This window comes from Chiloscyllium plagiosum, unplaced genomic scaffold (assembly GCF_037043375.1).
Source record: "Chiloscyllium plagiosum isolate Xiang-an unplaced genomic scaffold, Cpla_swu_hap1 HiC_scaffold_1, whole genome shotgun sequence".
Taxonomy (NCBI): domain Eukaryota; kingdom Metazoa; phylum Chordata; class Chondrichthyes; order Orectolobiformes; family Hemiscylliidae; genus Chiloscyllium; species Chiloscyllium plagiosum.
Window position 1 is genome coordinate 41,038,137 of NW_028270139.1, and position 17,797 is coordinate 41,055,933.

Sequence of the window (17,797 nt, forward strand, 5' to 3'; positions counted from 1 at the left end):
GTGATTGTGTTTCAAGGAGGTTGGGTAGGGTAGGAAAGATGAAGGGCAAGAGTTAGGGAGGAATAAGGCAGTGAGTCGTATTAAAATTAAATTAACTTAAATAAGAATTTTAAGTTTGGAGCATTATCAATCAACAACAGATTTAAATCAGGAAAAGCTTTATTCTCTGCTCGGTTCCTATCCAGTCTTTTATCCCCTGCCTCTGGAGAGAGAGCGCATATGGGCGGCACGGTGGCACAGTGGTTAGTACTGCTGCCTCATAGCGCCAGAGACCCGCGTTCAATTCCCACGTCAGTGTCTGTGTGGAGTTTGCACATTCTCCCTGTGTCTGCATGGGTTCTCCCGTTTTCTCCCACAGTCCAAAAAAAGGTGAATTGGCCATGCTAAATTGCCCGTAGTGTTCGGTGAAGGGGTAAATTTAGGGGAATGGGTCTGGGTGGGTTGTCCTTCGGAGGGTCGTTGTGGACTTGTTAGGCCAAAGGGCCTGTATCCACACTAAGTAATCTAATCTAATGGGAGAGTAGAACTTGGTGGAGGGTAAGATTCGTGATGTTCCTCTTGCTATGGTATATACTTTGCTCCTGACACATTGCAATCTCATCTAGTTTATGAATGTTCTTTCATCCCTTGTTTGGTTTTCAAACAGTTGCTTTTCATGGACAATTTGTGCTGTCAGCTTAAACTCACTTGGATTGAATTGAATCTGTCAAATTGGATTTCTGCAGGTTCCAGTCATCAGTGTGAGTTAGATTTGAACTCCACTCCTAGACTTGGAAGATTCAACATTATGTAGTCTGTTGTATAAATAGGTTAATTATAATTCTTGGATGAATAATTTATAAAAAGATTCTTCTGTAGTTGTGAACAAAGTCTTAAATAAGAGACCAGATTTTATTTTCATGAGTTAGCTTAGGATGGAAGGAAAACAAAAAAAGCAAGCAAGAAAATATATTATGGTTTTATTAAATTGATGGTACAATTGTTGCATTCAAAATGTCATGTATTCAAAGATTTAAGACTGAAGAAGTCATACCAGACTCTGTTAACTGTTTTTCTCTCTCCACAGATGCTGCCAGACCTGCTGAGTTTTTCCAACATTTCCTATTTTTCTTTCCAATGATATATTGTTTAATTTCTCCTGCTAAATATTTTGAGATTTATCAGCATTGGTAATGTTCAGAGCCACATATGTTGAAGCTAACAATTTTATTCACTCATTGACTGACTGTGTCATTTACAAGCTGTGGATAAGACACACCCTTCATTTTAAACTAATCGATGAGCTCCATATTGTCAAGCAGTAACACAAAAAGGATTTGAATGATCAGCATTTGAGCTGATTGTTATCACCAATGATGCTCTTCTCTCAAGTCTGAGCTGTGATATTGCTTAGTGATACTGAAGTCAAATACTTAAATGAGTAAACTCTATATCTGATGCTGGATTTTGTTTAACTTTGGCACTTTACAATATTTGTAGTCTGGATTCACAGGTCATGGAGTTACTTCCTCTCCTGAAGAGCCACATTATTCTTGAGATTGAAATTCACTTACTTAACCGCCATGCTTTTTTTTTGTGGAGTACATCAGTGAAGCAGAACCGTAAAAAGTTGATGGTATTGAAACCGGCTGCACATATTCCTGTTCGTAGGACATCACTGGCAACACCATTTATCATTGATCCTTCCTGTTCAGGGTGTGGTATGACCACATTCTTGAACTGTTTTTGGTAGGTATAGCATCCTGTTATGAAGATAGTTCCAGGATTTTAACTCAGCAACACCAATGGAGTGACAATATAGTTCCAAGTGAGGATCGTGCAGTTTGGAAGGAAATTGGCAGATGGTGATATGAGACAAAACGTTTTCTTTCACCCAGTGGATATGGTCTGGAATCCTGCCTTAGAGTGAATTGGAGATGGATTTAGTTGAGGCATTCAACAGCAGACTTGATGGTTATTTGAAAAGGAATATTGTGCAGACTTAAAAGGAGAAGGCAGGAGAATGACACTAAATGAGATGCTCGTTTGGTTGGGTAGGGATGCAATGCCGACATAATTGGCCTAATTGCCTCTGTTTGCGTTGTAAAAATTCTGAGATTCAATGCGACATAATTTCCCCCCAAAGTTAATTGATGTATTAGCATGAAGCCACAAAATTTTCCAATTTTTTTCTTCTGTCACAAGCAAGCATTAGTCACAGAAATAACGGTAAGCACAATTCAATAAAAAGGTAACTCCTGTGGATTTTGGGCTGAGATTGATTCATGGTTGGCGACTATTAAAATGCTGTAGGTAATATCTTCTGCAACATCTTGTCTCAAATTTTGTAAGAATATTGTCAATGAAGATTTCAGTATATATAAAGCAATCATAGTATAATTTCATAATCACTTTTCATTACCCATTTTGTCAGTGTATGGGAAATTTATTTGAAATTAAGGTTCTGCTCTCAGGCCAAGATAATTTAATTGGACTGGAAAGTTTCTGCGATTATAACCATGGAGCTTCTAAGTTGGCAAAATGATCAAAACTAAACCACTGTGCTTTCTTGTTCTTGAAGGGGTTAATATGCGGTGAGAATCTTCAATGCATTTCTCATCTTGCCATCCTTCTCTTCCTCCGTTTTGCCAATTTACTGCAGAAATAATTCTCCCCTTTTGTGCTTCAGCTATTTTCACAGATCTACTGCTAAATTTATTTATACTCGCTTGTTAGCTTTTCTGGTAAGATTTCTGCTTGCTTCTATTCATGGGATCTCCAAAAGAACAAAAAATAATACATAGAATCATGAGTCAAACAGGAGAAAAATGGCATTAATGAATGGATAAAACTGAAATATTCCAGTGAATCTTAATGTATTTTAAATTGCAACAGTTACACGTTCATCTCTTTGCATTCTACAACATAAAGTGGAGTCAAAGTGTCCGGTGGCATGAAATGTGAGGCATAATGGAGCTAAAGAATGCAATTGGGTTCTGAGTTTTGCTTAAAGTTTACAACTCCTCACTTTTAAATGTCAGCTTAAGCACATGCAAGTTGGCGGTTATGATCTCTCTCTGTTTTTCTCTCCTTTTCTCCCTATATCTCTTTATCTCCTCCCTCTTTTTCAGGAAAAGCTTCGATGCTGCATTTGGGTTGGTCCGCCAAGCTTGTTTCCATCCAAGTATTGTCCCTTTCACACATACCTCTCCTATCGTACATTCTCCTATTAAGGGTGCGAAGCTTTAGATTGAAAGTAAAGCTTTAGATTTTAATTTTTTTTTACTTACAGAAGCTTATGTATTTTGCAGATTGCCAAGAAATGCACTTCCACTTCTGCTGCAGGACCAATGATCACAAAATTCATTATTGCCAAACCCGTCCACAACAAGAACATTGTAACAGGTTATTCTCCCAATGTTCTTTTGAGATTTTCAGATTTCTCCTCTTGTATGAATTTTATTCAAACATGTTTACTTGTGGTTTTGTTGTTAATTTGCAGGTAGAGTTCTTCCTCAAAACGCGCTTGGAACTGCCCCAAACACTATCACTATGTCTGAAGGCAGTGCTATTGGGTCCAATTTCAACTCTGCAGCACAACAGACAGCCAACAAGATTGCTATCTCTCCACTGAAATCTCCAAATAAGGTTTATTTTCTCTCACTCTGTCTCGTACAACTGGACAGCACAGTGCTAGGAGGCACCTGGAGAAGAAATATTTATTGTTTAAAATTTGTAGTTTGGAATTGATCAGTTTTATTTTAATACAAATTTTGTGAATTTAAAACAAAAAGAGCAAGTCTGAGTTCTATTAATGTTCCCATTTCAGCCCTCCTCTGAAAATAGATAAAAGTAAAATAGCATTGGGTACTGAATAGCAGTCAATGGCAGTGTTTCTCTCCTTTTTGAGATCTGATTTTGGGCTTTGCCTTCTAGTTTGACAAGGAGGCTGCTAAATAAGAGAAGAACCCATAGTGTTAGGGGCAAGGTCCTGGCATGGTAGAAGATTGGCTGACTGGCACAAGGCAGAGAGTGGAGATAAAGGGGTTCTTTTCAGGATGGCATCTAGTGATTGAAGTTCCATAGGGATCAGTGCTGGGACCACAACTGCTCCATAATATAGTTAATGGTCTGAATGAAGGAACTGAGGGCGTTGATGCTAAGTTTGCAGATGGGTGGAGGGACAAGTAATGTTGAGGAAGCAGGAGGTTTGTAAAGTACTTGGACAGGCTAGGAGAGTGTTTAAAGTGGCAGATGAAACCGTGTTGGAAAGTGAGAGATTATGCACTTTGGTAGGAAGAATAGAGGCGTAACTATTTTCGAAATCCGTGGAAAAGCCTTTGCAAATCTGAAATACAGAGGGGTTTGGGAGTCCTAGTTAAGGATTCTGTTAAGGTTAACATGCAGCTTCAGTTGGCAGAAAGGCAAGGCAAATGCATTCAAGAGGGCAATTCATGAGAGCAGAGGTGTACAATTGAGGTTGTGTAAGGCTTTGGTCGGACAGCACTTGGAATATTGTGAGCTGTTTTAGACCCCACGTCTAAGGAAGGATGTGCTGGTGTTGGAGGGGTCCAGAGGAGCTTCTCAAGAATGATCTCAAAGATGAAGGGCTTGTCCTATGAGGAGTGACTGAGGATTCTGAGTCTGTACTCCGTGGAGTTTGAGGAAGATCTGATTGAAACTTAGAGAATACTGAGAGGCCTGGAGAGAATGGACCGGAGAAGATATTTCCACTAGTTAGAGAAACTAAGACCTGAGGGCACAGTCTCTAAGTAAAAGAATGACCCTATAGAACTGAAATGTGGTGGAATTTCTGCAGCCAGGGTCAATCTGTGGAGGCCAAGCCTTCTGGAGTGTATTTAAGACCAATAGGTTCTTGATTAGTAAGGGGATTGAAGTTATGGGAAGAATGCAGGAGAACAGAACAGTGTTTAGAAACATATCAACTGTGATTCAATGACAGAACAGACTTGATGGGCAAAATGGCCTAATTCTGCTCTTATGGTCTGATGGAATCTTTTTCTAAGAGTAGTTTTAACCGAGTTATTTGTCATTGGCTGACCATTAGTTTGAGAAGAGGATCAACTCTGAGTGGGGAAACTTGACCTGCCCAATGTGCCCAAAGACTAGCAGGAAGTCCTTCAAGTTGGTGAGATCCAGGGTGTAGGATTTGGTTTCTTTATCTTTGTCCTCTGCTGCATCTCTGTCTCATTGTGAAGAAATTGTGGCTCAAAACCTGATGCAGTTTAATGAATAGGTTGCTGCCATTTTATACAATTGGTAAGCTCCACTCAGTCATTGATAATAATGCAGTCAGCCTTCAAGGAGATCTTTGAAGCATTTTCTTCTGTCTGTCCCCTGAACATTGGCCATTTAAACGATGAGGGAGTTGGACCTCGCAGGAGACGTCAATTCATAAAAGTTGATTTTGCAGGTGTTTTGTCTTCATTTTTGTGGATTTGCCTTCAAGAAGGATGCTATTGTTTCTTCAGCAGTTCTTCCATTAAATGTGGAAAATGTGGCAGAGACTTAACTGATTGAATGTGTGACACGAGAAATTTAAAGTCCAGGACTCTGCACAGTACACGAGTCTGGTGAAGGCTACTGTTTAGTACTTGGACTTCTATTGGACAAAAGGATCCTAATTGTCAAATACTCACTGCTGTAGTTTAAGCTGGCACTGCTGTTCTGGTGTTGGATCTCCTAGTCATTGCTGGCCTTTTAAGAAAGGTGGCCGTCCAGTTATGTAAAGTGCTGAACATATTCCAAAGTTTGTCCTTCTACATACAGAGGAACCTCAATTATTCAAATTTCGGATTATCCGGCAAGATCACAAGGTACCGATGCTTGGCTAAGCTGTGTTATCTGGCATTCAATTTATCCAGACACTCGATTATTCAACAAAATACTCCTTGCCAGTGTCATTCAGATCATCGAGTTCCTCTGTATGTGGGAAGTGGAATATTTGGCTGACCAGGATTTGTAATGAGGTAGGAGTTTTGCTTTGCCATGGATGTTAGTTTTCCATCAAGGTGATTTTCAACACTCAGTAGAGGACGGTTGTCTTTATGGTGAATATTCATTATGGGTAGATTGTAAAATGTTTGAGGGCTATCATATAGTTTTGCCTGACCTGGGACAGAATTTTAAAGGTGTCTGTTTGAGGTTTTTCACTTGAGACGTTGCTGTCATATCATCATTAAGCAATTCCAGGATTGTGACAAAGTTTCTTGGCTATCCAAATCTTTGGAAGTGCAATCCTCTGAGCTTCCCAATTTACTAAGTGAAATGTTTTGGTCGGGTTGGTGAATGTCTGCGGTGTTCTTAGTCTTAACATATTTCTTGATTTTTGTCTGAGAGCAAAAAATATGTTGGCGGTTCCTCTGAAAGTTCCAAATTCTCTGTCTCTGGAAAACCTTAGTCAAAGAAGTAGGTGATTCAGGAGGATACTTGTCAAGATTTTTGCAGCTTTGAGTTATGGGGAAATACCTCAGGTATTTCTGTGTAATGTATCTCAATTCTTGAAGATTGTTACAGTTGTCACATTGCTGAAATTAAGAGCTAGTTCTTTTGTTCCTTACCATCTGTGGGATGAATGTTTGAAGTCTACATGTGAGCAGTAGTTTAAGTTTTGAAGATCCCGGCTGGAACATCCATGGTGCCAAGCTTTGTTTTCCACCTGTTTGATTATTTGTAATAAATCTGTCATAAATTCTGCTATAGGGTATTGTGAGCAGCTTAAAGAATGTCCAGTGCAACTGTGAATTCACAGTTGAGTTGTTCAAAACTTTCTTTTTAGTAGTGATATATGGTAATGTCTTCTGAGTGATTTTGTCCATTTGGCCTAGGTCTATAGATGACTTCAAAAAATGTTCACATGTTGATCAGCATTTTCTTGCTTTTCTTGGGCTCTCTCTTCTCACCAGAAATCCTTTTTAAGTTTTGGATTTTTCTTCAAGTAGAAACCTTGAGCTATTGAACTGTTTACCTTCTTGACTTGTGCCCAAATGTTGTTCTGCCAGGCAGTAAGAGTTTTTGTTCCAGGTGGTCACATTTCAGTAGTGTTTACATCAAACCATTACTGGTGACAGTGATAGTGCTCAAATACAATAGTTGAGAAGCCAAAATCTAGCGTAACTAACTTCATTCGACACCATGTTATTGCATTGAATTACTGCCCAAAGTCACCTCTGTTCTAATGCCGGTACACAATGACCTTCATGATTCTGTAGTCAGATTCTTGACGAATGGTAGAACTCTGCATATGACTTGATTTACATGGGACCCTGTGGTGTCCTCACTACTGCACAAGTTTTGCTGGTTAAGTAATCAGATTTTAATGAGCTGTCAAGCTCTCTATCTTGCTGCTACAGCTGCCTTTGCAAGTGATGGAATGCATAGTTGTCCTTATTCTCTCCTGCCGTTGAGAATTTGGATGTCTCCTGATTGTCTGACTCCTCCCCAATCTTGGTGCCATAGGTGGTGGCCATGCTAAGGATGAGGAATTTCTGATATCATCGTTCAGAGGATCAGAAAGTATAAGCATCACCACCACATCAAGGTGATGGTCCTCAAGAGATCTAGGTTTTAAAGGAATCCAGGCTATACAATGCACACAATTTAATTACAACTTAAATTGTGAGATAGAGGTGTCATGTTGATTCACTAGATTGCACTTGTTTTGCTCAGGCAGAAGCATATTGTTGTTTCAGTGAGGGACTTCTACACTCTATATTTAATCTAAGAAATACGCAATCTGAATGTGCTTTGTCATTTTAGTTCCAACATAGTGCATGCTGCCATAGGAAGATGAAAGAGAACATTCAGTGTTTACCAACTGTGACTCTACAGTAGAAAAATGGGGAAAGCTATTAAAATAACCTTTTGATTCAAAAGATTCTGTGTAATCCAAGATGGAGGACAGGAAAAATTTGTGGCTGTAAGAGCTGCTACCTTTTTTTTTGAGGTATTTTAGGTGTTGGAGGCAATTTCCTCAAATTCTAGGAACAACTATTAGAGTTTTACATGCTGTTGCATTGTTTGGAACTTTGGGTGGGGGGGATCAAAACATCGGCACTTTAAAAGGAGGAAGACAGACAAAAAGCATCAACTACTTGGTCAGTAAGGGGGTGGGGAGAGAGAGAGAGAGAGAAAGAAACCTCCACTGCTAACTGACAGAGGGAAAAAGTTTGGACTGCAGATGCTAGAGACCGGAGTTGAAGAGTGTGGTGCTGGAAAAGCACAGCCAGTCAGACAGCATCTAAGGAGCAGGCGAGTCAATGTTTTGAGCATAAGTTCTTCACCAGGAATGAGGGGGTGACCCAAGGGGGCTGAGAGATAAATGGGAGGGAGGTGGGGCTGGAGGGAAGGTAGCTGAGAGTGCGATAAGTAGGTGAAGGTGTGCTGGATTCGATGCAATTGGCTGAACTGGTCCTCACCCTCAACAATTTCTTCTTTGAATCCTCTCACTTCCTCCAGACCAAAGTGGAAGCCATGGGCACCCACATGGGCCCCAACTATGCTTGCCTCTTCGGGTACCTGGAACAGTCTATCTTCTGCAGCTACACCGGCACCATTCCCACCTTTTCATCCACTACGTTGATAATTGTATCCGCGCCACCTGGTACTCCAATGAGGAGATTGAACAATTCATCAACTTCACGAACATCTTTCACCTTGACCTGAAGTTGATCTGAACCATCCTGGACACCTCCCTCCTCTTCCTCAGCCACTCCATCTCCATTTCTGGTGACCAACTTAACACGGACGTATACTTCAAACTCATCGATTCCCACAGCTACCTGGACTACACTTTCTCCCACCCTGCCTCCTGTAAAAACGCTATCCCTTAATCCCAATTTTTCCACCTCTGTTGCATCTGTTCCCAGGAGGACTAGTTTCACCATGGAACATCCCCGATGGCCTCCTTCAAAGACCACAATTTCCCCTCCCACGTGGTCAATGATGCCCTCCAGTGCATCTCCTCTACTTCACGCACCTCTGCCCTTGAACCCTACCCCTCCAATCGCAACAAGGACAGAACTGCCCTGGTCTTCACCTTCCACCCAACCAACCTCTGGATACATCACATCATCCTCTGCCATTTCCACCACTTATAAACTGACCCCACCATGAGTGATATATTTTCTACCCACCCCTATTTGCGCTGTGGAGAGATCATTCCCTCCAAAACTCCCTTATTAGGTCCACACACCCCAACCCACCCTCCACTCCCAGCAAGAAGTGCAAGACCTGCTCCCACACTCCCCACCTCTGGCCAAGGCCCCAAAGGATCCTTCCACATTCGACAGATTTACCTGCTCTTTCATACATGTCATCTACTGTGTCTGTTGCTCTCGATGTGGTCTCCTCCTTAAGGAGACAGGACGCTAACTTGTGGAATGTTTCCGAGAATATCTCTGGGACAACTGCACTAAACAACCCCACTGCCCTGTGGGTGAACACTTTAACTCCCCCTCCCATTCCACCAAGGACATGCAGATCCTGGGCCGCCTCCACCGCCCAACTCTAGCCACCTGACACCTGGAGGAGGAATGCCTCATCTTCCGCCTTGGGACCATCCGACAACATGGGAACAATGTGGATTTCACAGGTTTCCCTATTTTTCCTCCCCCACTGTATCCCAGATCCAACCTTCCGACTTGGCACAGCCCTACTGAACTGTCCTCTTGTCCATCTTCCTTCCCACCCTCCTCTCCGACCTATCACCTTCACCCTTGAGTTCATTTGATTTGTATGGCTTTTTTCTTATTATAACAGCATGGGGTATCCAATTTTGTTTTTCATTGCCCTGATGTATGTAATCTGATTTAAAGGTTTTCTCTTGATGCAATTGTTTTGTCAATTTGATAATTCTGGTTACTAAAGTATGCCACGTTATGTTTTTACTGAACACTGTGTATTGACTTCTGAGCAGACAGTGAAGCCAGCTGCCCAAGCACTAACAATGGGAACAGTGAATGCTCCCCAGTTCAAAACCATCATTCCTCTGGCAACACCACCCAACGTTCAGCAGATACAAGTACCAGGGAGCAAGTTTCATTATGTACGGCTAGTTACTGCAACGACAGCCAGTGGCACCCCTCAGACAGTCAGCTCGAGCTCCAGTGCCAACACACAACCTTTATCACAAGGTTTGCTTCAAGAAAATTTTATTTTTGGAATTCTGTCTGAATCATAAAGTTTATTGATTAGTAGAAAAACATTTTAGAAATGTAAATTTTCTGGACTTAGACTTGCGAACAATAAATACTGTCAAAACTATGAGATAAAACATAAAGGTTAGGTTTACAAGGACAAGTGATCGTTATGGAGATGTACAGCACGGAAGCATACCTTTGATCCAACTTGTCCATGCCAACCAGATATCCTAACCTAATCTAGTCCCATTTGTCAGCACTTAGCCCATATCCCTCTAATCCCTTCCTATTCATGTACCCATCCAGATGGATTTAAATGCTGTAATTATACCAACCTCCACCACTACTTCTGGCAGCTCACTCCATACATGCACCACCCTCTGTGTGAAAATGTTGTCCCTTAGGTCTCTTTTATATCTTTCCCCTCTCACCCTAAACCTATGCTCATTAGTTCTGGACTCCCCACCCCCCACCTCCGAGAAAAGACCTTGTGTATTTATCTTATCCATGCACCTCACAATTTTATAAGGTCATCTTCCGATGCTCTAGGGAAAATGGCCCCAGTGTATTCAGCCTCTCCCTATAGCTCAAATCTTCCGACACTGGCAACATCCTTGTAAATCTTTTGTGAAACTTGAAAGAGTTCAGAACGTCTTTCCTCTTGGAGGGAGACAAGAATTCATACGATATTCCAAAAGTGGCCTAACCAATTCCTGTGCATCCGCAACATGATCTCCCACCTCCTATACTGAACTCTGACCAAGAAGGACAAACATACCAAACGTCACCTTCACTAAGCTATCTTCTTAGTGACTCTCCATATCTAATTTGGAATGTATCTCCTTACCTTGCCTTTTTTTTTTAAACTGCAGGTATTTTATTGTGATTTGGCAAATAATCGTCAAGGGCCTGCCTTTGAGTAGAAAGCTTGAAGAAAATGCATATTTTTAATCACACTGTTCAGAGATAGTAAAATACACCTGCATCTGAGGCTGCTGGCTCAGATAGGGACCCTTCCACTACATGACGAGCACCCAACTTGAAGAAAATATGCTTCGTGCATTTGTTTCTCATGTTTTACTTTTAGAAAATATATTTCAGAAGTATGAAAACTTCTGGGATGGGATTTTCATTTGAAAGTGGAAATAGGGGCTCTGGAGATTCCCTAACATTGTGATCCTGCCTTCTCAGTGTCTGCTGACACTGTTTTCATGGTGGTAAAGTTGGGGATGGACTAGAGCCTTGGGCAGCAAGCCAGAGACTGAAATGGAATTGGGCAGATGCTGAAGTTGAGTACATATGAAATAAAATAACAAGAGAAGTAGAAGGCAAGGTCTGAGTTCAGTGGAAAAAGCACTGAGTACAGTAATGAAGGTTTGTAAGAAAATTGGGACACTGACAACTGACTGTGTCATCCTGTTTTCCACCCCCCCCCCCCCCCCCCCCCCCCCAATCCCTAGTCAAAACAAAACGCTCAGTGTAGTTTTACCTCCTCCATCTTTATTCTGGGGCCTGGAGGGAGAGAGAACAATCACCCATGTGCACAGGGACATGAGTTCTCAGTCTTCTCTGGAACAGTAATTTCTCAATGAACTATGTAGTCATTTTACAGGCAGGAGCATCCAAATAAGGCAATATACATATTAATTGGGTGACCGTTACAGTCAGCAAGTGTTAATAGTAAAGATTAAGCCATCTGCTGTTATGCAATAACTTTACATAATGAATACTTTTCATCTTGTTAAACTGACCTCCCATACTGAATGTTTCCTCATCTTGTTAAATGGCTCTACATGGTGAATGCTTTTCCACCTTGTTAACCCATTATCCTTGCCTCCAGCACCTCATTGCTAACTGTAAGTTCTTAAGATCTGAGTCATGCTCAGCTGAACCTCTTGTTTCACAAAACGCAGAACTTAACTCTTTCTTTGCTTGCTTATGCCCCATACATATTCTCAACTGGATTGTCTCATCTGCACTTTGTAAATCTAACTATGCAAAATAATTATAAATTGACAGTTCTCTTGAACTGCATTGAACAGGGTATTAAATCTCAGTACTTTTTAGGCAGATAATAAAGCAAAGCAATCTTAGCCAGTTTTGAGAAGATTTGTAGCTCAGGTTGAGGTTCAGGATGTAGGTTTGCTCGGTAAGCTGGAAGGTTCATTTCCAGATGTTTCGTCACCCTACTAGGTAACATCTTCAGTGGGCCTCCAGGCGAAGCACTGCTGCTGATTCCTGCTTTCTATTTATGTGTGTGGGTTTCTTTGAGTTGGTGATGTCATTTCCTGTTCTTTTTCTAGAAGCCCTAGCCACTGTCCCCTACATCAAAGACATCTCGGAAATGACTGCCAGGCTACTCAGACCCCTTGGCATCATGGTGACCCACAAACCCACCAACACACTAAAACAGTAGCTAATGAACTCGAAAGACCTTATACAGACAACAAGCAAAACTTATGTCATTTACAAAATACTGTACAAGGACTGTAACAAGAACTACACTGGACAAACAGGCAGAAAACTAGCCACCAGGATACGTAAACATCAGCTAGCAGTAAAACAACATGACCCTCTCTCACTAGTATCCTTCCTTACAGATAAGGAAGGACACCACTTCGACTGGGACAACACAGCCGTCCTAGGACAAGCCAAACAGAGACATGCACGAGAATTCCCAGAAGCATGGCATTCCAACCGGAGCTCTATCAACAAACACTTCGAGTTAGACCCCATCTACCACCCCATGAGAAAAAGAACAGGAAATGATATCACCAACTCAAAGAAATCCAAACATATAAATAGAAAGCAGCAGTGCATCGCCTGGAGGCTGACTGAAGATGTTACCTAATAGGGTGACAAAATGTCTGGATATGAACCTTCCAGCTCAGCGGCAAATGTACATGCAAAGCAATCTTGCTTTAAAAAAGTGTTTCTAATCTTGAGTGGTCAAACCCCTTGCAGTTTTCAAAGAATTTTTTCAAAGCTATAAAAGTTATTTCCATACTGATTATAATCAGTTATTATGAATTATACTCTAATAAACATAATTTCCTAACTTTTCTTTGTGTAAAATAGTACTTAAAAGTTAAACCCATTCTGTCTGTAATCAATTTTTATTTCTTGCAAACAGCGAAGACAGTTGTGCTGAATCCACAAGTTCGTATGTCTGTCCCAATTGCACCAGCACAAGGCATTAAAAATGTGAGTAATAAGTCAAAAGCTATTATGTACTTGTCTTCACAGTTTATAATGCTGTCACCCAGCCTATGTCATTGATAAACTGCCATTCCATTAAGTGTTCACTAGCTTAATGCTCAGATGTTTGTATAATGTGCCTCTTTTGTTGTCCAATATTTATATCACATTACAACATCATAAATATTAAAATGAAACTATTAAAACTGTTACAATCTTGAACATCTCCATAAGGTTTTCCCTTAATGTTGGAGCAGTCTCAAGGGGCTGTATGGCCAACTCCTGTGCCTGTTTCTGATTACCATGGCCTTCTCTGCTCTGAAGAAAACAGCTATAGTTTCTGTAGTCATTCTGCATAATGTAAACTTGCTATATTTGATCATTCTAGTATAGCTTTCATGTGCCGTATCCAAGATCTTGACATCTGTTCTAATGTGAAGTGCCCAGAATTTCTTACTGAACTCCAGTAGATCCTAGCCAGTGATTTGTCAAAATTAATCATAACTTGCTTGATTTTGTAGTGTATACCCTTTCTTTATAAAGCCAAAGATCCAATTTTAACACCCTTCCCAACTTATCTGCTACATTCAAAGATTTATGTACAGGCACCCACTTCTGTTCTTGCTCTCTTTAAGTTAATACCATCTATTTTGAGTAGCCTCTTCTCCTCATGAATCATTTCATTGTGTTAAATTTATTTAGCATGTGTCTGCTCCTTTATTAGTTCAGCCATGTCCTATGGAAATTTAAGAGTTTTCCTGTTGCTGTTGTCTCAACTTAGAAGTTTTGTCTTTGAATACTGAAATTATACCAAACTCCACGTCGTCAATATAAATTAAAAAGTACAATTGTCTTAACACCAATTTTGGGTTGGGGGGTGCGGGCATTCTACATTTCTCTTCAGCTTGAAGGGCCTTTCCCTTGCCAGTTACCTGCCACTTTGTACACTTGTTTGTTTTAGTCATTGAACTGATGTCATGTGTATAATTTATTGCAAGACTGTCTGATAATAAAAATTCTTCAGCTTAAAGACAATACTTTTGAGTTATGATTGCATATAAATCAAACATAAATTTGTTTTGCAGCTGTTAGTGTTCCAATTTTAAGAAACCATTTTCTTTTAATTCTCACTTTAGGTGGTTCCTAAACCCATTGGCAGCACGACACAAATAGTTACTACCAGCCAACCTCAACAGAGACTCATTATGCCTGCAACTGCATTGCCACAGATCCAGCCTAACTTAACAAATCTCCCACCAGGCACTGTTCTGGCACCAGCTCCTGGAACTGGCGGTGTGGGCTATGCAGTTGTCCCAGCTCAATATGTTACACAGGCAAGTGGAAGAAATTCTTAACCAGGATTTTTAGAAATTACGTTGATTTGTAAATATAAGATGAATGTAACTTAATTAAATTTTGTTTTCCTAAAAGCCCAGAGCTGCTTTTAGGCTATCCAGGGGTCTGAGCTAGCATTGCTGGATTCCACTGCACCATGCAGTTTGCTGTAACTGGGAAGAAAACTGGTTTTACTGAGGATCATGCACAAAAGACATGTTTATATTTTTTTAAAAGACTTGTGGAACAATTGGCTTTGTGTGGTATAAAACGGATATAAACCCTTGGTAATCATGATGCTCTGATTATTTACATTTTTCCCCCTGGTGTTATGGCCCTGTGATCGGGGGGGAACAATGGCTTTTGTTCTCAGTTAATACAGGTTCGTGCTTTCAAAGCAATATAAAATATTTGTATGCACACTGAACATCAGTTTTCATGCTGTTATAATCAGCACATTACAAATTGAATATCATTCTGCAATTGATTGCTCCTGGCGATTTCAAATTTTCAGTCTTGGTGCTTCTTTTCTATCAGCTAATGGTGTTAATCTTTATTAAAGATAATGAACATGAACAAACAAGAAGTGCCAACTTGAAACAATAAGCAAGACATGCATATCAGTAGCTTTTGTGAACAAAATGTTTCAGATTAGATGCTTCATCTGTCTTGGTGAAGGATTTTATCTGTAATATTTTAAATGTTTATATAACATTACAGGCCTCTTTTAAGCTTGAAGATGATTACTCCTTTGAATTAAATTCAATCTACAGAGTGGCATTTTTAAAAGTTGCCACTGTACCTCTTTAATCCTGTAGCTCTTCAATTGTTACTGCAGATAATGATTCAACAGGTCAAGTGTCAACAAATGGTTCAGCGGTAGCACATTCACCTCCAGATCAAAACATTATTGTTTCAAGATTTACTCCAAAAGTGAAGCACAAAATCTAAACTTATAGCAATAATGTAGCAGAGCCTCAGTATTGTACAAATTGTTAGCAGAGGTCCATCTGTGCCTCCCCTCGCCTCCAGCGAGATGTTCAAGATCCCATGCCACGGGTTTTACCCCACGTCCAAGCCAATATTTATTCTTCAACTAACAACCTAAAAATAATCGGAGTTATCTGATTATCACTTTGCTTTGTGGGAGTGTGTTGTGTCTACTTTGGTTGTAGCATTTCTTCCATAACTAAAGTTCCAAAGTATTTCAATGGTGGTAATATACTTTAAATGGCCTCAGATCACAAAAGAACATTATAAATTAAACATGTTTGATTTCATTCTTGATCAATTATGTTGACCAAGTGAATTAGGGTTCCATTCTCCCTATTACTGAAGTATATGTAAATGCATGTACACTGCCCAAGTTTCTAAATGCTCTTCGAATGTTGATCAAAATTGTGAAGCCATGAAAATCTTAGATTTCGCTGGTAGACCCAGCAAAGGTAGTCACTGAGATGTTGCAATTAGCATTAATGCCCAGAAAGATTATCTTGGATTCCCACTATTAATTTGTTTTATGTAACATGTTATTATGCAATTATGATATCATGAGCATCTTTCTTCAAGGTATACTGACCATAATGTAACACACCAATCTAATGATCATAGATGGGACTTGCATCCAGGTCAGGAAATGAAGAATGGAAATAGGCTGATCTTTTCAGCAGCAGAATAGTTGCTTTAATTTATACATAAAGATACCAAATAGCACCCAATGTATTATCAACAATATTTAAACTATTATAGAGATATGCAATGTCATTAAATGGATGACATGACAAAATATATATTGTTATTAACTTTTCCCCTAACTTTAGTTGCAGCAGACCTCCTATGTATCAATATCCAGTAACAATGGATTTTCTGGAACATCGAACATTCAGAGTCAAGCAAAGCTCCCAATCAATGGGTAAGACATTGATGCATCTAACATTAATATGTATTATGATGGAGTTATATGGAATTGCATGAAAATGGTAAGAAATTGGTCATTTGGCCTAACCAGACCATGTCTACACTTATATTCCACCTGAGTTATTTCCTGTCCTTACTCATCAAATATAATAGACTCTCTTTCCCTACTCCATCATTCTCTTATAGTTTTTAGCTGAATTTAGAATTGTGTAGTTCACTCCAATCACTCTGTATTGAAGTCCACAGTCTAAACACTATAAAATTTACTTCCTTTGAATTCCTTACTACTTAGTTTGGTTTTTGTTGTAGCTATTTCACTATTCTTAGTGATTTTGTGTGTTTCCCTTTTAGTCCTCTCACCCATTTAGATTCTCTTCCAAAGAATATGTCAACTCGTTTTTCTTGTTGAAATAAGTAGTACGTTGAAATTAATTTGTGAATTATAGACCAGTTTTGCAAATTTCTTCACATTGTCTTGTAACTTGTTTCCATCTAAACTGGCTATTCACTACCTCCACTTCCCATTCTCTCCAAACTGCACAAGTTACTGTCACCACAAACTCAGAAGTATTGATTTTTTTATTGCAAAGTTTAAATAATTGTTATCAATTGTGAACAGCTATGATCCCAACACCAATCAAAGGTCTGCTGTTGATTTCCATGAATCTAATTTTCAAATGTCTTTTTTTAAATGTATTCTCTAACTTTCTGTACAGTATAATAATGGAACAACAAGCAATTATAGCTTGTCTGTACAGTAATAACTGGCATAGTTCTGTCCACAAGATTTTGTGTATTGGTCAGCTTGGGTAAAGCAGTATCAGTAGCGATACAAATGTTCTTTCTTTGTCCTTGCAAGATTTTAACTATGCTGAACAAAAATGTAATTCCAGAAATGACTTGATGGAGGCAAATTAGGGAATATAAATTTAATTTTAATTATAGATTTTTCTAAAATAATAATGAAAGTTCATATGTGAAGTACCTTCTCAGTTGTGGCACAAAGTCAGGTTCTTTGGTGACTCAAAGATTTCTGTGACTTTTCTCTCAGTAATTCACAAATTTCCCACTGCTATTAAAATGAAATCAGTTGGTCAGATGGTAGTCCTTTATTGAAATGCTTACTTTAATTTTTAGTGTTACCTCAGTAATTGAGGAAGCAAACCCGTGTTTTTATAATGCTTACACATTATTTAAAGAAAACTTAA

General features: G+C 39.6%; 1 protein-coding gene across 3 annotated transcripts in view; it reads left to right on the top strand.

The window, feature by feature from the left end:
* The window catches only part of lin54 (lin-54 DREAM MuvB core complex component), an 88,087-nt gene that overhangs the window by 33,705 nt on the left and 36,585 nt on the right, over positions 1-17,797 (top strand). For all 3 annotated transcript variants that reach the window (XM_043695198.2, XM_043695199.2, XM_043695203.2), the window contains 6 exons: positions 3,291-3,384; positions 3,482-3,627; positions 9,917-10,133; positions 13,273-13,343; positions 14,474-14,671; positions 16,493-16,584. In XM_043695198.2, coding sequence (XP_043551133.2) covers positions 3,291-3,384; positions 3,482-3,627; positions 9,917-10,133; positions 13,273-13,343; positions 14,474-14,671; positions 16,493-16,584 — 818 coding nt within the window. The remainder of the gene's footprint in view (positions 1-3,290; positions 3,385-3,481; positions 3,628-9,916; positions 10,134-13,272; positions 13,344-14,473; positions 14,672-16,492; positions 16,585-17,797) is intronic.